The sequence below is a fragment of the Chiloscyllium plagiosum genome, unplaced genomic scaffold (assembly GCF_037043375.1).
Source record: "Chiloscyllium plagiosum isolate Xiang-an unplaced genomic scaffold, Cpla_swu_hap1 HiC_scaffold_9, whole genome shotgun sequence".
Lineage (NCBI taxonomy): Eukaryota > Metazoa > Chordata > Chondrichthyes > Orectolobiformes > Hemiscylliidae > Chiloscyllium > Chiloscyllium plagiosum.
Window position 1 is genome coordinate 31732670 of NW_028270147.1, and position 18537 is coordinate 31751206.

The 18537-nt window shown below is 39.0% G+C and overlaps 1 protein-coding gene across 4 annotated transcripts in view; it reads left to right on the forward strand.

The window, feature by feature from the left end:
- The window catches only part of LOC122554242 (CMP-N-acetylneuraminate-beta-1,4-galactoside alpha-2,3-sialyltransferase-like), a 506893-nt gene that overhangs the window by 434691 nt on the left and 53665 nt on the right, over positions 1-18537 (forward strand). For all 4 annotated transcript variants that reach the window (XM_087990522.1, XM_087990523.1, XM_043698959.2 and 1 more), the window contains one exon: positions 8655-8801. In XM_087990522.1, the coding sequence (XP_087846648.1) occupies positions 8655-8801 (147 nt within the window). The remainder of the gene's footprint in view (positions 1-8654; positions 8802-18537) is intronic.

Consider the following 18537-nt stretch of genomic DNA (forward strand, 5'->3'; position numbering starts at 1 on the left):
ATGCAAGGCACAATTTTAAAGACCAGTGTGCAACCTTCATACAGGCTACAAATCTAGAAGGCATTGAACGGGTTGAAGAACAAAATAGCTGTTCGGAACTGAACAGAAATGAGGGAAGGATAGCTTCATAGTTCAGTGATACCTCCCAGGAAGTGTATTTTTAAGCATTGAGGGATAAAGAGAGATTTTCTGTTCACAGTGGATGGGAGGGGGAGACAGCAAACCTCAGGATGAAGGCGTAGCTGAAGGTGCTGAGCAACCTCAAGATGTACATCATTCATTATGTTTGTGCAGTATTGGAAGCATTTCAGTTACCTCCTCTACTTTGCAAGAAAACTAACATTCATAATTGCAAATCCACAACGCTGCATGCTTTAAATTCAACCTTAGCCTGTGAAGTGAGCTGGCCAACACATGCATTGGGCATGACTATGCACAATAGAATAGAATTGTAGAATTTTACAGTAGAGGAGGAGGTAATTTGATCCATTGTAGCTGTAATGGCTCCTGGAAGAGCTACCCAGCTAGTCCCACTCTCTAATCATATCTCCATAGCCCTCTAAAGTCATTACTTCCAAATATTTTATAAGCTCTCTTTTGAAATTTCCTGTGGAATCTATCTCCACCATTCTCCAAGGCAGCACATTCCAAATCCTAGTAACTGTCTGAGTAAAGATGTTTCTCCTCATCTCACTCCTAGCTCTTTTGCTGACAATCAGGAAATTGTGATCCCTTTGTTACTAATGTACCAACAAGTGGAAACAGAATATCCTTCTTTATCCTGTTAAAATTATTCATAATTTACAATAGAGAGGGAGACCATTTGACCATTGTGGCTGTACTGGCTCCTGAAAGAACTACCCAGCCAGCCAAACTAAATTATTCATAATTTTGAACACCTCAATAAAGTCACCTTTTAATCTCCTCTGCTGCATGGAGATTTCTCCCTCCTTTTTCCTTGTATCTAACATCCTTCATTCCTGGTATCAGTAAATCCCTCTGAACTCTCTCCAGGGTTTTAACGTCCTTCCTTACATAAGATGCCCAGAACTGAATGCAATACTCCAATTGTGGTCTGACCAATGATTTGTGGAGGTATAGTGTCACATCCTTGCTTTTATACTATATGCCTCTATTTATAGACCCAAAGGTCCTATGCGCCTTCTTCACAACTGTTTCAGCTTCCCTGGCTACCTTCAGAGAATCATGCTTGTGAATCCTGAGGTCCCTCTCCTCCTGTACTCCTTTCAAAGTTCTACCATTGAGCCTGAATTGTCTCTCTGTGTTTCTTCTACCAAAATGCAGTATCTCACATTTTTCTGCATTGAAATCAATTTGCTTGGTGTCAGCTCATCTGGCCAACTTGTCAGTGGCCCTCTAAAGTCAGTCAGTGTCATCTCCCTAGCTTAGTATCATCTGCAAATTTAGAGATTTTGACCATAACACCCATCTTCAAATTGTTTACATAAATCAGAAAAGCAAGAGTCCCAACACCAATGCCTGGGGAGCACCACTAGTCTCCAATCTGAGAAATTCCCCTCTATACTTATCGTCTATTTCTATTTCATGCTGCCAAGGGTCCATCAATCCCAATTTTTTCTAATTTGCTAACCAACCTGTCATGTGTCTCCATTTAAAGTGCTTTCTGAAAGTTTAAATATACATCTATATCACTACCCTCATCCACTGCCTATAGCACCTCATCAAAGAAATTAAATTTGTCAGACATGACCTGTCCCTGACAAACCATGTTGACTGTATAGTGTTAACTGATTTTTATGAAAATGTATATTACCAGTACTATGGCTTCCAAAGGTTTTCCCACTATTGATTCTGTAGCTTTCTGGGTTATCCTTTGTCCCTTTCTTAAACAACCTTTGCAATCCTCCAGCCCCACAGCACGAAACCTGTGGTCAGAGAGGCCTGGAAAATTTCTGTCAACAGCTCTGCAATTTGCTCACTTCACGCTCTCGGCAATCTAGGATGTATCCCATCAGAGTCTGGCGACTTCTGTACCTTGAATGCTGTCCGCTTTTTTAGCACATCTTCTTTATCTAGCATTATACTATTTGATTGCTTAACACCCATGTTTTCAACTATGTCATTGTCACCATCTTCTAATTTGGTAAAGAGAAGCAAAGTATTCATTCAGTACCTCTGTCATATCCTTTGCTTCAGTGAGCAGGTTACTATGCTTTTTCGTTATGGGTTCCACTCTAGTCTTCACTATTAATTTGCTAAAAGAACATTTTACAATTTATTTTAGCACAGTCTGCCATCTTTTCCTCATGCTTTCTCTTGACCTTGCTTATTCCAGCCTTAGCCTCTTTCCTGCATTTGAGATAGTTGTCCTGATTTCTACTGCTATTATAATTCTGATGTGCATCGTATGCCTCCTTTTTTTTCCTTATTATCTCATCAAAATCCTTAGTCATCCAGGGGACAATATGGTGGCTCAGTAGTTAGCACTGCTGCCTTGCAGCACCACGAACCTTGGATTTGATCCCACCCTCTGATGACTCTCTGTGTGGAGTTTGCACATTCTCCCACATTTGCGTGGGGTTCATCCAGCTGCTGCAGTTTCATCCCACAGTCCAAAGATGTGTAGGTAAAGGTGGATGGGCCATGTTAAATTGCTCATAGTGTCCATGATTATGTAGGTGGGGTGGATTAGCCATGGGATATGCAGGGTTAAGGGGATAGGGTCTGTGTGAAATGTTTTTCAGAGGGTGGATTCAATAGACCGAATGGCCTGCTTCCACACTGTAACGATTCTATGATTCTAGGATACTCTAGCTTTGGATATTCTGTATTTATTATACCTAGCTTGAACTGTAGTCATCTCCCTTTTGAAATTCTACCATTTTTCATCCACTGTTTTATCCATCAAAATGCATCTCCAACCAATGTGCTTCAGTTCAACTTTTAGAATCCTAAAGTCTACCTTTTTCCAGTCTGGAATTTTAATTATTGACTGATTTTTATTCATTTCCAATTTAATATTGAAACTTATCATTAGACAAGTGTTTACATTGAAGTAAAAAGTTTTCTCACAGTGGAGACCCATGGTCAGAGGTGAGCAATGCAATAAATCTTCAAGTTGCATGATGTTGGAAATAGGAATTGGCAAAGACTGATAGCAAAAACTGTGCTAGACATGAATACCATTTATATATGTTGTTAATGAAGAAGTATGCTCATAATGTTAAGGAATGGAGAAGAATAGGAAGTGATATGACCTTCAGAATGAAATATCACCAAGGAAGAAGGAGGACACAATCAAGATATGAGTTGCAGCAGTCTGCTTGATTGGCATCCTGCCACTGTAAACATTCATTCAGTGGCATACACTTGCAACACGGTGTATTATCTACAAGGTGCACACCACCAATTTGCAAAGGCTCCTTCAACAGTGCCTTCCAAATTTGAGACACATATCACCTAGAAAAACAAGAGTAGCAGTTACATGGAAACATCACCATCTGCAAGTTCCCTTTCACGTCCACATGACAGAAGGGCTGTCTGAAGCTTATGAAGACTGTTAAATCACTACTTTGCATTCACAGCAGATCCTCAACTCCTTTGACAGTGACAGAAAAAGCCCTTCACTAGTGGACTATTAACTGATGTTGAACACTTAATTTGGAGGGCTTGGAAGGATAGGTCCAGCATGAGGCAGTTCATGGAACAAGCTCTGAGAATTGTCTATTGATGGGATTAGTGAGATAGTAATGGTGTTTAATGAAAGGACTCCAAGTCTGCTTTGCAAAGTGGATGAAGTCACTTCTTGGGATGCTTAACAGTATCTCAGGTGAAAAAGCTCAAGAGTGTTCCTGGCCAGCACATTAATATCTATTGAGATAAGCCCATAGTCGCATTTCCATTGCCCAGTTGATCTCAGCTCCTGTTTAACTCATTCCTCTTCAGAAAAGGTGGTGTGTTCAATGTGGTTATGCATTTCCAATGCAACTCTCCCCTAAGAACTTAACCAGATTTTGCAGATTGCGGTCAACCATACAATATGTCAGATCCTTGATGGGTCATATTGAAAGATTCTTCCAGATCTATATCAGTAAATACCCTTGTTTTCAAAAGTTCAGTGGCCTATTTGATGGTTGTCCTTATAGTGATGTAGCAGCTTTTAGTGTCTATCCCTTGTCACCCTGTCGCCATCCATTAAGGCTTAGCCTGAAGAGCGGAGGCATTGCAGTTATCCTGGGATAGCAGACTTCTCGCATCTTCCCAGGAATGTGGACACAACAAAATCTGCAAGCAGCTTGCATGCTCAGTAAATGGAATGCCCTCCTTTTAGTAAAAGCATATTTTACTCAACAGGAACCTTTATAACTGCACGTATGCAATAATTTATCCCCTGCATCGAGAGAATGCAATGATAGGATTAGAGCCAATCATGCTGTTGGCCCATTGAGCCAAATTGTTGCTACGTCTGGTGTACGTGTGTGGTACATAGCATTTATCATGTGCATGATGCAATAACAGGTTGCTGCCTAGAAGAGTCCACATGATTCCAAATCTGATGTAAATGTGGGGACTCACCTTCATATTCACCATGACCTGTAATGGAAAGTTATCACATCTCAGTTACCTCAACAGCTGTTCCACACAAGTTCGCTACCACCTGTCTAGACTGATGTTGTCTTCTCAGACAGTGTGTTCATGAAGTAAGCCTCTGTTTGTCTGTCAACTCTTTCAACTGGATAGTGCTTTCTGTGAACATTAGCCTACAGTATTGCCCCCGTAAAATCTCTCCTTATCCATATCCCATCACACCCTCATGATGCTGGTACATGCCTGACTGTTCCACACACTTTGTGACTGTACCAGCATACATCTCTCCCACCCTCCTTTTCACTGCTGGAATAAGGCTCATTTCGAGGATCAATTCACTGAGTTGCAAAGCCTTCATGGATTAATGCTTTACAAACATCGAATGCTGTGTGTATTTAGCAAAGTTGGACCTGAGTGACACGAGCCCTTTTATTGAGGGTTCACATTCTGCCATTCCTGCTAATTTTCAAGTCTTTTCTAATGAACCTCTGATTTGACACAGTCATTACCATTTTACCATGACCATTACCTCCAAGCCCATTGCCACTGGGCAAATAAATGTCCATCCCCAAAACACCAGAACCTCAGCAGAAATTTAGTTCAAAGAAATTTTAGGTTAAGAATGTATTTTCTTATGTTGAATCATGGAATGATTTAGCACAAAATAAGGACATTCATGTCATTCAAGCTTATCATGTCTGTGCAAGCTCTTTGAAGGCTATCCAATTAGTCCCACTCTTCTTTCCCCTTGGCATATTGCAGAAAATATGCATTGTTGGTTTCTTTTTAAATGGAAGTCCCAGTAATATGTGTGTGGGCATAAAAGCTGGGAGAAAGTGAAAACTTCCTGCTGTGATAGTTGAATACATGCCAAATTCTATAATTGATTAACTTAAAGGAATTGAAAGCACGTTTCTTCTGAATATCCTAACAACTAACTATTGTTATTAATATTCAAAAGTTCAAGCCTTTAAATTACTTCATTATTTTCTTATTGAAACATTTATGATCCTCCTCTATTTACTTCCCATACTACCTATTAACCTGAGGCACAGTTAATCTGAGAGCAGGATAGAAATATATGTTCTGAAACAAGGTTTGAGTTATATAGAACATAGAAGAATACAGCGCAGTACAGGCCCTTTGGCCCTCGATGTTGCGCCGATCCAAGCCCACCTAACCTATACTAACCCACTATCCTCCATATACCTATCCAATGCCTGCTTAAATGCCCATAAAGAGGGAGAGTCCACCACTGCTACTGGCAGGGCATTCCATGAACTTACGACTCGCTGAGTGAAGAACCTACCCCTAACTTCAGTCCTATATCTACCCCCCCTTAATTTAAAGCTATGCCCCCTTGTAATACCCGACTCCATACGCGGGAAAAGGTTCACACTGTCAACCCTATCTAACCCCCTAATCATCTTGTACGATATGTCGATGCCACTAAAGTTTTACACTTTGTGATAATAGCAAAGTGCTCACTGTTTACAGGAGTTCCTCATGTTTTCTATTTTGGATGTCTTGAACCAAGTGGAAATTCTGTATTCGCAAAGCAGCTAACTTTACAATTTTTGTTTCATTCTCCCTATGTCTTTAGCTTATGCTGTAGTTTATCTTTAAATAAAAGAACTGGATAATAGATCTCTCCATTAAATTAAGTGCTATAGTGGCCATTTTTATAATCCTTTTCTTCAATTTCAATGAAGAATTCCCTTGGAGAACAGGAATTTAATACATTGCTGCAAACTGTCAAAACTGAAGTTATATACTAGTTCATCCAACTAGTGTATCAGTCATATAACCAGCCATAGCCTTTTCTACTGCATTAAAGCAATACACAGGAGATGTTTTAAAGAGGAGAATATTTCCTTATAATTTGCAGAGGTGTCAGTATAGGCTGATGACATTTAATGTCAACAGATACAAGTTAATTAGACAAAGGAAGTGAACTCAACAGTTATTACATAAATCAAGTGGCTTTAAGCTACAAGATGCAACACGAGTGGAACTTGGAAATAGTATCATTTGTCTTTCTGAAATCATCAACAATGAATGGAGCATACATTAGACAAGTGTTTGGATATACTGAAAGGATACAAAAATATGGGAGGTCCTGATGAATTTGTGCAAGGATCTGCAATGGCCATAACTTGTGTAAAATTCTGGTCATCAGAGCAAAGATGTACGGTACATATTTTTGAACAGTGTAAGAAAAAGTAACCAACTTGATGAAGCATTTGAGCTTTATAGAATGATGTAAGAGCAAGGAATGTTTACAATGAAAAAGAAAAGGTTCAGTGGAGATGTCATTTAAATTATAGAGTCATACAGCATAGAAACAGGCCCTTCAGCTCACCATGTCTATGCTAACCAACACACACCAAACTACACTAATCCTATTTACCTTCGCATTTTAAGTACTTATCCAGTTACTTAAATGTTGCAAAAGTACCTGCCTCTACCACCCTGTCAGGCAACACATTCCATTTTTTTCTACCATCTTTTGAGTGAAAAAAGGTTTTCTCAGATCTGCTCTAAACCTTTTTAAACTTAAACCTTAAACTTATGCCCTCATGTCTTGGACACATGTGCCATGGGGAAAAGATTCTCAACCTACAGTATTTATTTCTTGATATCATGCGGATAGTAACCTACTTTATTTTCAACTTAACTTACACCCAGGAAGGATCATGTCTTTAGTTTTTGTCTGAGATTATATAATAGCCAGTACCTATAATACATAATAAATGCTATTTTCAGTATTATTTTGGGAAGTTATAATTCCTGCAATTAATAATGGCCTCTTAATTCTGAAAACAAAATCAACCTGATTGAAAAAAACACGTTCAAAAATAATTAAACATTTCACCTTACAAACTTCAGGTTTCTTTTTGAAGAAGTGTCTATATTAAATATGTACATTCAAGTTAAACGCATAAACAGCTGTAATCTATTTACCACTATTGAAGATTCTTACATTGTAACCCAATAAATTGAAACCAAATATATTTATTCAAATAAACTGACACAGTTCACGTTTATAATTGACAGTTTAAATTTAGAGTCAAAAAGACCCACACCACAGAAAAATGTCCTTCAGTCCATCACGTCCACGCTATCGGCTGTGGTATGATTTGAGAGTATAGCACAGCTTCATAAAAGTACAGCTGTTACGATCACTCTGTGTTCACAGTGAGAACATTGGTAGGATTTACACAGTAGTGATATTTCATAACCAGGCAGGCACAAACAATATCACTTTAGACTACAGGAATAGAAATCAACTAATTTGGATAATTGCATGATTTGGGTACCTACTATTCAGAAAGCTAAAATACTGTATATGGCAATCCCAGACAATTAGTTTATTTGTTTAAGGATCTTCATATAATGCCTCTACTGATCCTTCTCTTTGTCAGACTAACTATTCTGGGCTGTCTCACCTTTCTTGCCATCAGAGTTTGGCTTTGCTTTCAGAACTATTCCCAATGCCTGGACTTATGATCAGAATTGAACATTGTACTTCTGGACTCATAAACATGTGGTAAAAAGGATTTGGGGGGGCAGTAAGATAGATCACATGGAAAACATTATAGGAGTGAGATATTTTATGAGGGACTGAGTAATTGAAAGGAAAAATTGGAATTATAGTCAGAATTGGAATTAAATATGCATGTAGGTTTTCCTGACTTGTACTGTCCCCATGTTGTACTTTCCTGTCTAAAATGAGGGCTGACTGGAATGCACCAACTTATAGTGAACTACCTTTATGGTGTCAGTCTGCAGCTTGATCGACATGCTCAGTGACAGAATGTTGTATAAACCAAAGATGAAAATAACTCAAAAGTTTAGATTAAAACAGAAAATGATGCCTGTTTCAACATCCGACTCTATAATGATCAAGACAACGAATGACTATTTATGATAGGCAAACTAATGGGCAAAATCAAAGTTTTAAAACATATGGTGTTTTTCTTCACTATCTAGACAATTGACATGATATGTAAATAGGACTAAAAATGTTGGAATGGAGAGTGAAAAATACATGGAAAGTAATCTTTTGCTTGCTTTGTTTCCAGAGCCCATCGGATGGTTTTTGGAAGTCTGTTGCCACTGTTGTCCCCAAGGAGCCCAAAGAGATTCGGATTCTGAATCCTTACTTCATTCGTGAAGCAGCTTTTACATTTATTGGCCTTCCAGTCAACAATGGGATGATGGGTCGTGGGGTGAGTAAAAATGTCATGGCTATTTGTGAAGCAGAATGGATTGTTTAATTTATCTCTCTGGAATGTTGAGAAAATATTTTGTAGTTGACACTGTGTAATTACAGTTCAGAAACTCAGAAGACAAATGTCCAACACTGTGCAAAGAAATGGAAGGGTGGTGATTTGCACTACCATTTTGATGTGCAGAAATTCCACAAAGAGGGTACCATGGGGGTTAAGTCACTTGAGTTACTCTCATGCACCACCTAATGGTCTCTTCAAGTGGCAATAGCAGAGGTTGTCAAAACCATTAAAGGATACTACAAAGCATAGTGACGTGAAAAATAAGCAGAATAAGCAAAAACAAGCAACCACTAGTCATTTGCTTTGGGTGGGGGGGGGTGGGTTGGTGTGGTGTAGTGTGAAGGAGGAGGGTTTGAGGGTAATAGAGTTGCCAGCATAATACGCAATACTTCAATTAGATCTAAGCAAGACCAAGCCATTATGATATGCACAAAAACTATAAAAACCCAAACATACAATATATTGTGCACTTTGCACAAATAGCACAGCTTCATAAAAGTACAGCTGTTACGATCACTCTGTGTTCACAGTGAGAACATTGGTAGGCTTTACACAGTAGTGATATTTCATAACCAGGCAGGCACAAACAATATCACTTTAGACTACAGGAATAGAAATCAACTAATTTGGATAATTGCATGATTTGGGTACCTACTATTCAGAAAGCTAAAATACTGTTTTAAGAAGGGCAACACCAATGCATTCTCCCTAAGCATGATAAGGTTTTTGTTGTAGCTTTTCTTGCCCAAGAAGAAAATTTCCAGGTTCTCAGCCTGGAAGAGTGGGGAGTTTGGGGACCTGTAAACAAGAATATAATAAATATGAATAAGACGAGACCATATAGCCCCTTGAGACCTTAGTGTTATTTAAATAGACAATGGCTGATACCCAACCTGAACTCCAGTTGTAAATATGTAATGTTGGAATTTACAGGGTGCTGTGATTTCTATGCCAGCAGCTAAAAAAGTTGGCTGGAAGTCTGCCCAAGGAATGAATGACTTCACGACTGTTCATAAACAGTCGGTTGGTCGTTATCGGACTAGAGGCAGGATAAGTTTTCCTCAGGGATAAGAATTCCCACCCTCAGAAAGCTACTGGCCTATCAGATGGTCCATTGACGTCAGGTAAGAACGGAGACTCCTGCCGGGTTCACAAGCAGTCCCCAGTGGATATTGTCACTGCATCTGAATAATAAGGTAAATGGGAAGGATTTCATCAGTTTGGCAAGCCTTAATCTATAGGATAGGGTGCTGGGTATGAAAGTCTGGGGAAGGGCAAGGGAGAAATGTGAATCTGTACAGCTGAAGCTGCTTGGCTTCCTACATCGTCAAAAAGTGTGACACTGGAAAAGCACAGCCTGTCAGGCAGCATCCGAGGAGCAGGCTCGTCATCAGCTTATGCTCAAAACGTCAACTCTCCTGATCCTCAGACACTGCCTGACTGGCAGTGCTTTTCCAGCGCCACACTTTTTGGCTCTTATCTCCAGCATCTGCAGTCCTCACTTTCTTCTAGGCTTCCTACATAGCCTGGTCCATAACTGCTGTGGGTAAATTAGGTAGTGAGGGTGGAATAAGACTATTATGATGCCATTAATAGCTACTTAAAGGGCTCAATGGGCCAAAGGGTACCCGACAATTCCACAGGTTCCTGCAAAGTTTCTTACAGGTCCAGAGCGGGAGGGAAGGCCACATGCTGGATTTGACAAGTCAACCCTGCCAGCAGTGGAGGTAAAATTCAGACCTAAATCCAGAGAGACACTCAAAAAGGGAAAGACTCAAATTTAGATTCTACAGAACAAAATTTATATGTTTGAAATATGCAAACTGAAATGACAAATAATATATCAAACTTTAAAAAAGCACGAGAATGATTGAGCAAGCTTAATCTTGTGGATCTTGTATAGAACATAGAACAGTACAGCACAGTACAGGGCCTTCGGCCAACCTTTTATCCTACTCTAAGATCAAACTAACCTGCATACCCTTCATTTTACTATCACCCATGTGCCTATCCAAGAGTCGCTAAAATGTCCCTAATGTATCTGAGTCTACTACCATAGCTGGCAGTGCATTCCACGCACCCACCACTCTCTCTGTAAAGAACAGACTTCTGACATCTCCCCTAAACTTTCCTCCAAACACTTTAAAATTATGCCCTTCTTGTGATAGCCATTTCTGTTTTGGGAACAAAGTCTCTGACTATTCACTCTATGTTGAAATTATTCTTTATAAAAACTAATGAAAACCTATTCTGGATTACTAAGGTATTACATATGTTGCATCGATGATTGAATAATTTATCACTATGATGGATTTCTTTTTCCCTTTTTAACTTTTCAATTGCTTTTTGAAGACAGGATTGGTTCAGCTTATATTCAGCATATGCTTTACTCAAAGTTAAATTGAAACATAACAGCATTAGAAGCATAAAATGTACTGGCTGGAAAGCAGACCTTTCTGTCGGTATGGTCTGCACTGTTTAGTTTAGTTATTAATCTATAAATGATACATCAAAACATTATAAAAATAAGTTAAACAATGTGAAACTTGAACTGGCAGCTTGATAGAGAGAGAGTTCTGGACTTCGTCGGCAGAATTTGATCCGCCCCACAAGAATAGGCAGGATTCTGGGCTCATTGTAGAATTGGGCAGAAAGGCAGTGGTAGAGTGACATCACCTTCTTGATGCATTTGTAGGGTGATGTCAAGGACAACCTTCTCACTGATGGAATTCAATGTAGCTAAGTGTGAGGTGATTCACTTTGGGAAGAATAACAAAAAGATGGGGTACTGGGCTAATGGTCGGATACTTGGTAGTGTGGATGAGCAGAGGGATCTTGGTGTCCATGTACACAGATCTCTGAAAGTTGCCACCCAGGTAAATAGTGCAGTGAGGAAGGCATATGGCGTACTGGCTTTTATTGGTAGAGGAATTGAGTTCCGGAGTCCTGAGGTCATGATGCAGTTGTATAAGACTCTGGTACGGCCGCATCTGGAATATTGTGTGCAGTTTTGGTCGCCATACTATAGGAAGGATGTGGAGGCACTGGAACGGGTGCAGAGGAGGTTTACCAGGATGTTGCCTGGTATGGAAGGAAGATCGTATGAGGAAAGACTGAGACACTTGGGGCTGTTTTCATTAGAGAAAAGAAGGTTTAGGGGTGACTTGATTGAGGTGTACAAGATGATTAGGGGGTTAGATAGGGTTGACAGTGTGAACCTTTTCCCGCGTATGGAGTCGGGTATTACAAGGGGGCATAGCTTTAAATTAAGGGGGGGTAGATATAGGACTGAAGTTAGGGGTAGGTTCTTCACTCAGCGAGTCGTAAGTTCATGGAATGCCCTGCCAGTAGCAGTGGTGGACTCTCCCTCTTTATGGGCATTTAAGCGGGCATTGGATAGGTATATGGAGGATAGTGGGTTAGTATAGGTTAGGTGGGCTTGGATCGGCGCAACATCGAGGGCCAAAGGGCCTGTACTGCGCTGTATTCTTCTATGTTCTATGTTCTATGTTATGTCTCCCTCCACCACTGACATTTTGCCAATGGAGGGATGCCATCTGCAGGTTGAGAATTTACCAGTAAAAGCTGATGGCTTCCTTGTGGTGCAGGGCTCCTCCTGATTGGGGCCTCTGTGAAGCATAAATGGCTCTCCGGTAACAGACTCATCCTCCCCTCATTAATCGGCCCTCCCTTAACCAAACACTTTCTGGGACCTGCCTGATAAACCTCAACCAGCCCAAAACGTCCCCCCTGTTTTCCAGAGCCTGCTCCAGATTTACAGCTGCAGCTGAACGCAGTCCCAACATTGTCCACCACTCTGGTTAGTGCTACTGGGTTTAAAGAGCTGCCACTCCTCTGATTGTTAAACACAATTTTATATGAGTTAGACATGGGCAGCAAATTTTAAAGGCTTCAAGTTAGTAGAGGGTAGAAAATGGGAAGCAAGAGACTGAGTTGAAATAATCAAGTTTACTGATAACAAAGACATGGATGAGGGTTCCAGCCCATAGATAAACTGAGAAATGGGTGAATCTTTGGTGAATTTCTGCAGTGTTCTTTTCAACAATATGCACTGCAGAAATTCACCAAGGCTTCTAGGATAGCACACTCCAAATTCATGACTGCTAACGTCTAGAATGGCAAGGGCAGTAGATACATGGGCGCACCACCACCAAGTTCGCCCCCTCCCAGCAACTCACCATCCAGACTTGGGAATATACCCCCATTCCTTCAGTATTGCTAGGTTAAAATCCTGGAACTTCCTCTCTTACAGCATTGTGGATGGATCTACACAAAACGGAATGTAGCAGTTCAAGAAGGCAGCTCACCACCACTTCTGAAGGGCAACTAGGGATAGCCAATAAATGGTCACCCAGCCAGTGATGCTCACATCCCATGAGTGAATAACAGAAAAGTCAGGACATGTTATGGAGGTGGACTATTGATGGCATTGGTGTAGGAGGCTGTTCTCGAGGTCAAATGTATCACCAAGGTTATGCACAGCATTAACCGATATCTAACACTTGACAGACATTGGGATGAATTTGCTTGAACAAGCAGTCAGACTATTTGCAGATTGCGGATGGTTCAAGAGAGGTGAAGAAGTGGTAGAGTTGGGTCAACATTCATAATAAGCTCGCACCGAAACAGACTGAATTATCCTCTCCCTGGAAATCTCTGTGGTTTTAAAGGAGTCCTGCAATATCACTTCACCTCAGGGTTTGGAATAACGTAAAGATGCAAGTGTTTTAATTCTGTTCAAGCAATATTTAAAACTGTCATAAATTTTACTATTTAGCACACATCTTTTGCTAATACTGAACATCAGAATATTTTTATGTTTTCAGTATTTTTACTGCAGTTATATTGTTACTTTTTTTAAAGAGACGAAGAAGGGTTTGCAACTCATTCATTCCTCAAACTCCTGCAGTTCCTCTGCTTCACTTTGAATAAAAAAACAGTATTTTTTTTGTTTCAGTGCACATTCTGTGGCATACTTTGCTGTTGAAATACAGAAAAATTAATTTGTCACTGAATTGTTGTAATGTGAAAAATTTGAGAACATTTAGATTATTTTCTGACAGTAAAGATGGCAGTACAGAATACCCAATTTTGGGGGTACATTCAGACCTTTATTTTGATTTGTTTTGAGGTAAATTAATCTTGATTTATTGTTGGATTGTTTTAATTTAACTTTAATTTCATTCTCAAATTGGAATTAATTAGATTAGATTGATTGGATTTTCAGGTTTATTTGTTTGGATTTAATTTTAACTGGAATGGTTTGAACTTTTCTTTGGATTTGATTAAATTAGTTTGATTTTCCTTCAATTAGTTATCACTTAAGGTAAGTTGTATTCGTCGAGCTTTGATTGTCAGATTTACGTTTTCACGTTAAACTGAACAAAATGAGAAATTAAGGGTCAATTTTTTGATCAAAGAGAAAATTCAGTAAATTTTTATATTCCAGATTCTGCATTGGCAGCTTTGGATTTCTGCAGACTTTGAAATTTATGTTCAAGATCCACTGCTTTGATTTTCCTTAGCCTAGTCCATATGATGGAGCACTCTGCTTTGCAATGTGTTTCTGTCTGAGGTTTTCTGCTTCCTTGAAGATTAATAGTATTCAGGATAATTAGAAAACTAAAAGATCGGCAGATGCTAGAAATTGGAAAGAAAAACAGAAATTGCTGGAAAAGTTCAGCAGGTCTGGCAGCATCTGTGGAGAAAAAGCAGAATTAACATTTCGAGTCCAGTCACCCTTCTTCAGAACCGTTCTGCTAGATGTGCTGAGTTTTTTCTGCAATTTCTGAATTTGTCAGAATAATTATTAGGAGCACTGATGGCAATCTGCAGATACTGATGGTCTTACTTATCTTCTCTGTTGTACAGGGAATGTAAAAAGAAATAACATTGAGAGAAAATACTGGTGAAAAAGATGTTTTCAGATAATCATATGTCAAAAATTAATTCAATACAATTTATTATGTCCACACTGTGAATTTTATCTGAGGAGAGATGGGTGATGATCCTGATGGTGATCTATCAAATCTGCCCATTTATGTTCACATGGAGTTTCTGCTGGTCTGCAATTTTAAGGCAGAAGAAGTTAGTTGTACTTCTATACAGTGCCACGACTCTAGGAATGCGAAACCCCATTAATCATTCCAACGCTAACAGTGCAAGAATGAAATTGCGTCCTGAAGTTTTTACTGGAAGATGGAAGAGAAATAAGAAACTAAAACTGCATCAGGTTCAGAGGGTAAATCTTAACCTCTTCTGTGTTTATTTAAACATATGGAATCAATGGAAGTAGTAAGGTTTTAGTGGGGCAAAGAATATTGGTCTTTTGATTTACTGAGTGTCAAAATACAAACGTCCTCAAGAATATGATTATAGAATTCCTGAAGATAAGTTGATATGATTCATTGCTCACCCACAACCTTGGGTCTTGCAAGATTCATGTTTTAACAGTACTGTTCCACAGCAGTCAATTTTCATAAAGTAACATTTAAAAACTGTTCATTTATTTTTCAAACTGTTACTAATGATATTCATGATAGAAATTTCAATCCAGTTTTAAACTGCCAGTACAACGTTCCTTTACTCTTCTTCACCACGTTCCTCCTCTATGTCGCCATTTTGTGAACAGAACAATTTTGAAATTCTATTCTCAACTGATCTAAAGGTGACCAAATGTTTATTTCAACAATCCTCATTGTTGCTAAATCCCAAAAATTAAGATCTTAAAGGGAATTATTGAGAAGACTGTTTTCTCCAACCTGTTTAAATAGGCATGTAACATTACAGATACATTGAGGCAATTGTTATATGTTTACTGAGGTTAAAATGATTTGAAAGTTAGTTACTTCATACACCCTCTATCTTTCCTTTAGTTGTTTAAGTATGTGTGGAAGATGCACCACTCCTCAGCTAAATACATGCAGAAAACTTTTGTTCAGTCTCTCACAGTAACAATATTGAGCAGCTCTATGGATGTCCCCTTTGTTATTTTGGGAAATGATTCTCCTTTATTTTGCTCATCCTTTCTGATGAAACCACTGAGATTAAAATCTCTCAGCAAAGGGCTACGCGAAGATAGACTACTATTTCCATCATGCTGTTGTGTAGCCATTGTATGGTTGTATTGTGTAGAAGGTAAATTGACATGTTTTGCAGGCATTTCAAATCCTGAAAGAACAAATGAAACCACTTCTTTCTTCTTTGCTGAAATTTGTTTCAGAATGATATCATCAATCTAATGCATCACCAATTTACTGACCTTCCTTGTCATTAGTCAACATCAGTGAATGAAATGGAATGGAGCATTTCAGACAGTCTTATCTTTAAGCAGATCAGAAGTTTAGGAATGGTCTGACCCATTATGGATCATTTTACACAATTTGTCACTGTGCACAATACCTTGAGCAGGCCACAATTAGGTTGAGTAAAGTAGAAAGATTGGAGTTGCCAATACATTATAAAACTAAATTAGTAAGTTATTGACAGAAAAGACAAATAATAGTGGATTATTTGCTGAACTGTAATACTCAAAAGCATAGCAAGGTAGGGCATCACACTGGACTTCCAAGACACTCTCCTGCAGTATATTGTAGTCAGTTCTTTGTCTTTGTTTTCTATACTTTGAGTTTTCAATTTTATCTGTATCACATAACTATACATTCAGTAGAGGCTGTGTAATTTCCTGTGCTAGCTAGGATCTGGGTAGAAACCACTTAAAATCACTTTATATGGCATCAGTTTACATGCGACTGTTCTGTTCAGTTGAAAATGGAATTTATTTTTGTCTGGGAATGGAAGACAGGCATCTTTAAGTGTATGTAATTCCCCCACCCTACCAGTGAAAATAAACCTGCCAAATCAAGTGCCAGTCAGGTACTTAAGTATTGACCAGTACATTTCTTGACCTAAACAAAAAAAAATCCATACTGGAAACCCAAAACAAAAACATAAATTGTATAGAAACTCAGTAGGTCTGGCAGCATCTGTGAAGAAAAAGTAGACTTAACATTTCGGATCCAGTAACCCTCCTTCAGAACTACAAAGCTGGATCCAAAGTGTTAACTCTGCTCTCCCTGCACAGATGATGCTGTTACACCTGCAGAGTTTCTGAGCAATTCCTGTTTAAGCTTCTTGACCTATCCAGTGCTATAGGCAAAAGGTGCTGAAGCCTGCCTGAAGCTGTTAATCAATCTGGCAATCACTCAGAGCTGGAGGCCTAATCTGCTCAGCTATAAAGACCGGCGATGGCATAAAGGTAAGCCATTTATTGGGAGCAGAGACCACAGGGTGGGGTCGCATGGAGCAGTGATGGGGGATGGAGCCAAGGTCAAAGGGGTGACATCCTGAATCTATTCCCCCAATCAACCCAAATTAAGAAAAGTAGAAGATCACAGCCCCACAACCCAACAGTTAGGCCACCCTGCTTTCCCCATCTGAAAGACAGCTACTTTTGTCTTCTGCCAGCAAAAAGTAGGTAATTAGCATGATGGCAGGTGATGTTCTGAAGGATCTTTAAATAACCACTTAAGGGCCTTAAATTGATGGTGTGTTGGAATGTTGACCGTAGACCTTCTTGTCAAGAATTCAATTGCTGAGGTGGCAGGAAGGGAGCAGGTATTTCTTACATGTCATGCTCCAGATTATTTGCCCTTACTCCCCTCTCTCTCTTTTCTAAGGAGTGGAAAATCCAGCATAAAGTGTGCTTATGGATTATATGAAATGTTAAATGGGGCACTTAATGCAAGATATTCTATTTCAGTCAAGAATGCTACCCACTAGATATAGGAAGTTAGGTTTTCATGTAAGACTTTATAGTGTTTGTTTATTTTGCAATATATGATGAATATTATATTTATGCATGTGTATTTTATATCTGAGAGAACACAGATCAACAACAGCACAGATAGGGTTAATCCAAAGAAGCTGATTCCTAGAACTGCACTCGCAGTTGTGTATGCTGGGAGCTCTTGCTAAAATCCTAACTTTGGACAGCATGTAAGTAGGAATTCAGCAGTAATCTATAATAGAATTGCTTGGAGGAAGTAGTGATGAGATTAGTTAATATTGCTTAAGTATTGGCTTTTGATTCTCACTTTTCAAAAATGTATCTCAATGAAGGAATCTGATCATTGTGGATTCGCTAATTGCACTTAGCTGTCAACATAACTTTCATAATTTGTAAGAAGTGGGGGTGGGGGGGAGAGTTGTTGCAGTTCAGGTCAATGCCCACCACTTTTCTTGTACAGTGTAATTTTCATAACTAGACTAAGACCTAAATTATCTTAATATTTTCCCTTTTTCAGTCTGGTTGGATGAAATTACTGGAGATAAAATATCCAATAAGACATTGTCCAGAGCATTATTATCCAAAGTACTTGAATGATGCTATCTGTTATCTATCTTGAATTGAAGCATTCAGGATTGCCAGGTAGCTGTCAATAAGCAGAAATACATTTAAAGGATCGGTCTGAGAATTTGATAGCTTCTGCTTTGATGCAGAGTGAGTACATGATTTAGTTTATGCCTTGCCAATCTAAAATTTGTTGAGAAATTCAGCATAACTCGTAGTGCGATGGTCTTCTCACTGTTTACATCTTTAAACAATTAACAAGAGATTTTCCTAAAGTGATAGAAGTTATATGATGAGAAA